The sequence below is a fragment of the Tenebrio molitor genome, chromosome 3, assembly GCF_963966145.1.
Source record: "Tenebrio molitor chromosome 3, icTenMoli1.1, whole genome shotgun sequence".
In the NCBI taxonomy this organism is placed as follows: domain Eukaryota; kingdom Metazoa; phylum Arthropoda; class Insecta; order Coleoptera; family Tenebrionidae; genus Tenebrio; species Tenebrio molitor.
Window position 1 is genome coordinate 16,030,948 of NC_091048.1, and position 6,648 is coordinate 16,037,595.

Genomic DNA, 6,648 nt, shown 5'->3' on the forward strand with positions numbered 1-6,648 from the left:
TGTTGGACTCGCATGTTAATTCTAACGGTTGCGATGTACCAACAGCCTTGGAATCGAACAGTGCTTTTTTCATGTTGAATATTAATACATCTTTATATGCTATGGCGCGTGTTCATTAATTAGCGAACCGGTAATTCTTGAATTGTTGAGAAAAAATATACGTAGATATGTATTTAAATAATTTTCCACTGATTGCATCATATTTCTAAAGAATTGCTTTTTAATGGAGAAGAACGAGTAAAAGAAAGTTAACATTAAATAAGAATGAGCCGACGAAACTTTTGTTACCACTTTGTACCAGCGAACTGTTGGCAGTGGTACACTAATAAAATATGTACAATGAAAATATAAATAGCTTTTTATTTTTAACAGTTAAAAATGTAGGTTATCGAAATTCGGTTCTTCAAATAATAATGGAACAAGACAACAAATGTTGTCCCTATTTAAATTATGAATGAACATTGTTAAAAAATTACATACCTATCCGTTATGTTTGAAGAAAGAATGTTTCGGTGAACCAAGTACAGACACATATTTAATGCATAGGTATTCGCGTATTAGTAAACATGACATTGTTTCTTTAAATGCTTATTATTGAACAAAGAGTGGTAAATGCTTTGTGGCAAAGTTTTGGTGCTGTGATTTAAAGCTAGACAAATCGGATAAAATATTTGTCTCAGGTATGATATTTTTTACTAATTACATATAAGATTCGAACGGATTTATAAAAATCTTTGTGAATGTTAAATGAAAATGTGTGTGATATGCCTGATATGTAAGTCAGAACACCAAAAAGCAGTTGTTTGACTTATCTCTATAAAGGTTTTAAGGTTTTTATTGATTAAGTTAGGTGTTTGGTAATACATATTAAAAATACATTTCCTTTTTTCTATTATGAATATCTTAATAAAACTTGTCTGTTCATCAATCATATGTTAAAAATAAATAATGTAAATGAGAATACAATATGTCAGAGTAGTTCATCATTTGTTGTCTTTGACTTGGAAGGCGTTATCTCATAAATGAAAAACTTTTTTTTTTTTGTCCAACCGTCTTAAAAGAGGTTACTTGCATTTATTGTAGTAGCTCGGTTATGCTACGCTTCTCCTCGCTATGCAAACAAATTGCCCGTCAAAAAAAGTACCACTTTTAATCTTAATAACACAATTATTATCATAGAATGGAAATTTCTTAGCAGTGACATATTTGAAATGTAATTGGTACCACTGCTTTTTGTGTTTGATAAATTATGTGGTCAGTGGAATTTTTTCATTTTTTACAAAGAATAAAACAGTAACAAAATTCCTTCCTAAAGATAACTTATAGTACGAGGATAGGAAAGAAACAGGCGAATCTGTACCTCTGTGTAAAATGCTTTGCGGAGAAGCAGGTACTAGACTTCTTCTTCTGAAACAAGATTGCACTGATTTGCTCTACGAGATGATTCTACGTGAAAGGAGGCGAGTCACAGTGAAATGTATGGCGAACCATTGTGGTTTTCCTGTAGGTCCGGTGGGTACCGAAAACATTAATACCAAGTCAGAAGTTCATTCAATAATCGATCTTTATGTTCAATTATCCGAGATCCGGATTCGTTTCATGGAAGATTTGTTAGGGCGAATGAAACTTGGATTCGGTACTGTGATCCAAAGAACAAAATCGACACAATGGGTTATGATTTGATGTGATACTATCAACGATAAAAGATATCTACAAGGATCTGGATTTCCATAGCTGCTGTCCATGAGGCTATTTTAAAAATATTGGAATGATCTCCCTCTTTGCCAAATCTAGTGGTTACTGTTTATGACCAAAATGAAAGAAGCGACTTGGTGAAACTCCCGGAACGATGATGAGTGGTGAGGTAATGAGTGGCACAAATAAAAGAAAAAGTCTGATTTTAGTTTCTTTAACAAATATGGAATTAATAATCAATCAGTATCTCAGAAACGAATATTCTTATTCACTTTACTTGATGTACCAATAGAACATATTAAATTTAAAAAGTTAAAATAATAAATTAAGAGCAGTTGTAATGGTTTTAAGAGACATTAGTTGGAGCATAAGGGACAACAACGAAGACGTTGAGGTGGATTTTAAATGTGAACTTACTTGATTACATATTCGAGTATGTATTAATTTTTATTAGATTTGTTTATTAAACATAAGTGGTACGCAGCCTATATTTAATTTCTGATTACGTAATAAATGAAATAATTTCAGTGGAGGTATTATTATTTTGTAACATGTACGGGACACGTACTTCTTGGATTTAATTATTACCGAGTAATTATTATCAGTTTTCAGTTGAGTCGGTTGCGAAATGTGGATTAAATTGATAGAATTGTAAAGTGGTATTTCACAGAGCAGATGATGGGTGATATTATTAATAGTGAACATAATTGTTCACTTAACTTTAATGAAAGAAGATAACGTAAAAGCGAAGTCATATTGATCGCTTTTCTTTCATCTAACTAAGACAAAGGCGTGACACTCTCAGCACAAACAATTACATGTATTGAAAAACTATATCGATTGTTCTGGCGCGATAACATCATTTTGTCGTTCCCTTTATTGAATTCGTTCTCAATTTTATTTAGTGGGAAATTATTAGCTGCGAAAGGTTGAATATTTGAATAATCAATCCATGCCAACATATCTACAGAGTGAATGAGTACACTAAAACATCACAGACAAAAATAAATTCTGTGACGTTCAGCCTTACTTGTTTGCTCGTACAATATTTGCAAACGAAATTGGCCATCATGTTTGTAATGTGCTTATATAACATACATTTTTAACGTTGTAAATAAAAGAAATTGTGATTACTGATTTTGTTGTTGTTGCAGAGGCGAAGTTTGCGTTCTCCTCGCAAGATGGACAGGTTACGAAGGTCCTTCAGGGATTCCTTTCGTCGACGAAAGGACCGTGTTCCTGAAAGTTCAAAACCTCACCAATGGCAAGCCGACGAGTCGGCAGTTAGGTCCGGAACTTGTACATTTTCCGTAAAATATTTAGGCTGTGTGGAAGTTTTCGAATCTCGGGGAATGCAAGTTTGCGAAGAGGCCCTTAAAGTGTTAAGGGTAAGTTTATCGAGAACATGTCACACTCGAATAACGCTGTTTAAAATCAGGGCTCTCGACGAAGACCTGTCCGGGCCATTCTCCACGTCAGCGGGGACGGCCTCCGGGTGGTGGAAGACGAAACCAAAGGTTTAATCGTGGATCAAACCATCGAAAAAGTCTCGTTTTGCGCCCCCGACCGAAACCACGAGAGAGGCTTCAGCTACATCTGCAGAGATGGCACCACAAGACGGTGGATGTGCCACGGATTTTTGGCTCTTCGCGAGTCCGGCGAACGTCTGTCTCACGCAGTGGGTTGCGCTTTCGCAGTTTGCTTGGAGAGGAAACAACGGCGGGACAAAGAATGCGGAGTCACGATGATGTTCGATGCGAAAAATTCGACGTTTACAAGAAGCGGATCGTTCAGACAGCAAGGGTTGACGGAGCGGCTCGAAAGAGGCGTCGACGTGGGAGGGCCTCCCAAGGCCCCTCCGGTGAACCCGTTCGCCATTGAAAGGCCCCACGCCACGCCGAGCATGTTGCAGAGACAAGGAAGCTGTCGCGGTTTCAGTACGCTAGGGCAAAACTCGCCCTTCAAGAGACAGATGTCGCTTCGCGTTAACGAACTTCCCAGCAACACGGCGCGTTTGAACGCGTACAAATCGCCAACATCACCCACAAACTCGAAGCCGCAAGTGTCGCCGATTCCCGAGATATCACCAGGTGATTCCGTCACAGCTCTCTGCCAGCAATTGTCACAAGGTCTGAGTCAATTAACTCACAGCGGATCAGATGATTTTAACTTCAATAATCAGACATCAATCAATCAAAATACGTTGAATTTGAACGTAACAACGATTAACAACACGTTCAACCAGTCGATCACGTCAACTCCCGCGCCTGTCACGTCCACCGTAACACCGGTCAGTTTGAGTTTCAGCCCGAGCTTAAGTCAAAGTCAGAATCCCACGAATCGATCGCTCACCAACAGTATTAGTTCAAATGCCAGCAACTTGCCCAAACCAGATCAATGGTTAGGTCAGATCGTCAATTCCACTTCACCGGTTCTTGGGAAAATGGACGGATCGTCGCCGAGAAGGGGACCTGGTCTGGGTGTCCATTCGAGGGCGATGTCCTTGGATTCGTCTGGGGCTTTTCAAAGAACAACAGATCCGTTCGATGCAGAATGGGCCGACATCGCAGCTAAAACTACAAACAGCACTAATCCGTTTCTTTCATCGACTAATGCGCCGCAACCGTTTCAAATTCAACTATAGTTTCCTTCTACGCTGTCTTATTTATTGTTATTGTTGATGGTTTCCTCAAATATTTTTCTACATTGGGTGTTATGCCAAACCTATCAAATTTTTGTATGTTTGTGTAACGTCCAAAGTTTTAAACTTAATAATTAACTTGTGATTCATTCCAATAAGTTGTTGAAGCTTGCAAAAATTTGCAGCTATTGACATTTAGGTCTGTTGTTGTCTAAATGTTGCCAGGACTGACTGTGCAATCCTGTAAATAATGTTGAGAGAATGTTAAAAACTGTAAAGATCTGATTTAGATTTGTCACGTGGAAATGATTTAAGTAACGAAATTCTGTGCTCATTAACTTTTACTTTGGTTTACCTCAGTATCTGTTTTATTATTTACATCAAACTGTTAGGAGTGCTTTAGGAAAAAATCGTTGTTTATAAAACTGTAACACTCACCTGCCAGTTATAAAGCTAATGCACAAAAATATCTGTAAAAGTACTTAATAAGATAGTCTTTCCATAGATGATACTGCTAATAGACTAATCATTAAGGATATATCATTAACAAGGCTGAGAGAAATGAACTTTGATGTTTGTCAGGTACATTCCAATACCACCATTAATTTTATGAGTTCATGAAGAAAAATGCAATAGTGAGTGGGTTTAGAATTTTCCGTCCACTTTTAGTTTTGACAAAACAAGCAACTATTGGACAGAATTGAAAACCTCGAGTCATCAAACTGTTAACTTAACATATCCAATCGATTTGGATCATGGTTTTGTTGTTACTAAACGCAAAGAATGAAATTAACTTTATTGTTGATTTTTGTTTAATAGTCTTATAGTGTAATATAAATATTACTATCATAATGTGCAGCAGCGGGTTAGGATCGAATTAATTCATAAACTGTATTATTAGAACAATAGGTGATAACGATTTATTTCATTTTATTTTATGTTTGTAAATGTTGCAGCGATGCTATTTACTGTATTTATTACTATTTTTTTTTTGATAACGCAGCTCTAATTATATGGCACATGTACTTATTATATACACTTGTATTATACAAAATCTTAATTATGTTTCTTTCTGTAATATAGTAATAAATAAGTATTATCTGTTACATCTTTTTTATGATTTGCACGTGAAAATGACGTTTTTGGTACGTATCACTTGATTAAGCTTTTATGTTGAAAGAAGAATAAAAAGGAGTAATAAATTGCTGGGATTACCGAAGGCAGTAAATATTGAGGAAACTTCCAAAGATAATTTATTAAAGTTAAAGGGAAGTTGGAACTAAAAGACCGTTGAAGTAAATTTTCCTTGAAAGATTTATTTCTGTTCCAAGTAATTGATGGAGGTTCGGGGCAGTTACTTAATTGGCAGCTCTAGAAATATTCACTTGGTTGTGATACAAAAACGCAAAATCATGCTTCCGATCGTGCGAGAACAGTTTACTTTTCTTCAAGTTTCAACTTGTACCACGACAAATGATATTTTGTCCTGAGGTTTGCAGGTGGCGTCCACACCGAGAAGTTCTCTGCAACAAAGTTTTTGATTTTAATTTAATTTAGTTGATTTAACTATTTACAATTTTTACTTACCCAAATATGACGATAGAAGAGATTTTCTATATCATTACTTACATTGATACACCCTGCACTTCAAGACAAAGCCAAGATGTCCATACATTTGTAGTTAAAGTAAGGATGTCGAGATGGCGTCATTTGTATTGAAAACCCAAAGCCAGTAGATACATATAAAGTACCGACACGGGTGACATTTAGTGACACTGACAGCACCAGTAGCGATGGGTCCGTCAACAGATGTCGCTACTTAAGCTATTTTTAAATTTTGCCTTTGATTTTCACGGAGTATTTTAATGTCTTTTTGTTGCAAAACGGAACGATGATTGAAAAAGACAGATTCACATATTAAAAAAATACATATGTTGGAATCGCATTGCATCTCAGCACCTTTTTGTCAGATCTCCCTTCAAACTGATCAGGTGTAAAATGTTTCTAAATAGACGAAATTTATTAAACTATGTATGTATGTACGAAATTTAAATATATGAATGCACTAACTTCGCAAAGTCGAACGTTTTCAGACAATTTTCTTCGTCCAGTATTTAGAATCCAAGCCTTATATCGGCTCTTATCCGATATAGGCAAACGGCAAAAGCTTACTCCAGAAAAGCTTCGGCAATTAAGGGCACAACAAGACGGCATTATTGCTGAATAATTTTCAAATGAACTTTTTAAGTTTCGAGCGTCAATGTGACAAATTCGCGATCGTAGCGCCTCGAGCGGAATTCTAATCGTTAGTG

At 36.3% G+C, this 6,648-nt stretch overlaps 1 protein-coding gene across 4 annotated transcripts in view; it reads left to right on the top strand.

Annotated features, from left to right (window-relative positions):
• The window catches only part of numb (NUMB endocytic adaptor protein), a 41,797-nt gene extending 36,355 nt beyond the window's left edge, over positions 1-5,442 (top strand). For 3 of the 4 annotated variants that reach the window (XM_069042750.1, XM_069042751.1, XM_069042749.1), the window contains exons 2-3: positions 2,850-3,083; positions 3,134-5,442. In XM_069042750.1, the coding sequence (XP_068898851.1) occupies positions 2,877-3,083; positions 3,134-4,339 (1,413 nt within the window). In that variant the 5' untranslated portion in view covers positions 2,850-2,876 and the 3' untranslated portion in view covers positions 4,340-5,442. Of the gene's footprint in view, positions 1-656; positions 681-2,849; positions 3,084-3,133 lie in introns of those variants that run through there. The other variant, XM_069042752.1, reaches the window with a different exon arrangement.
• The last annotated feature ends 1,206 nt before the right edge of the window (positions 5,443-6,648 follow it).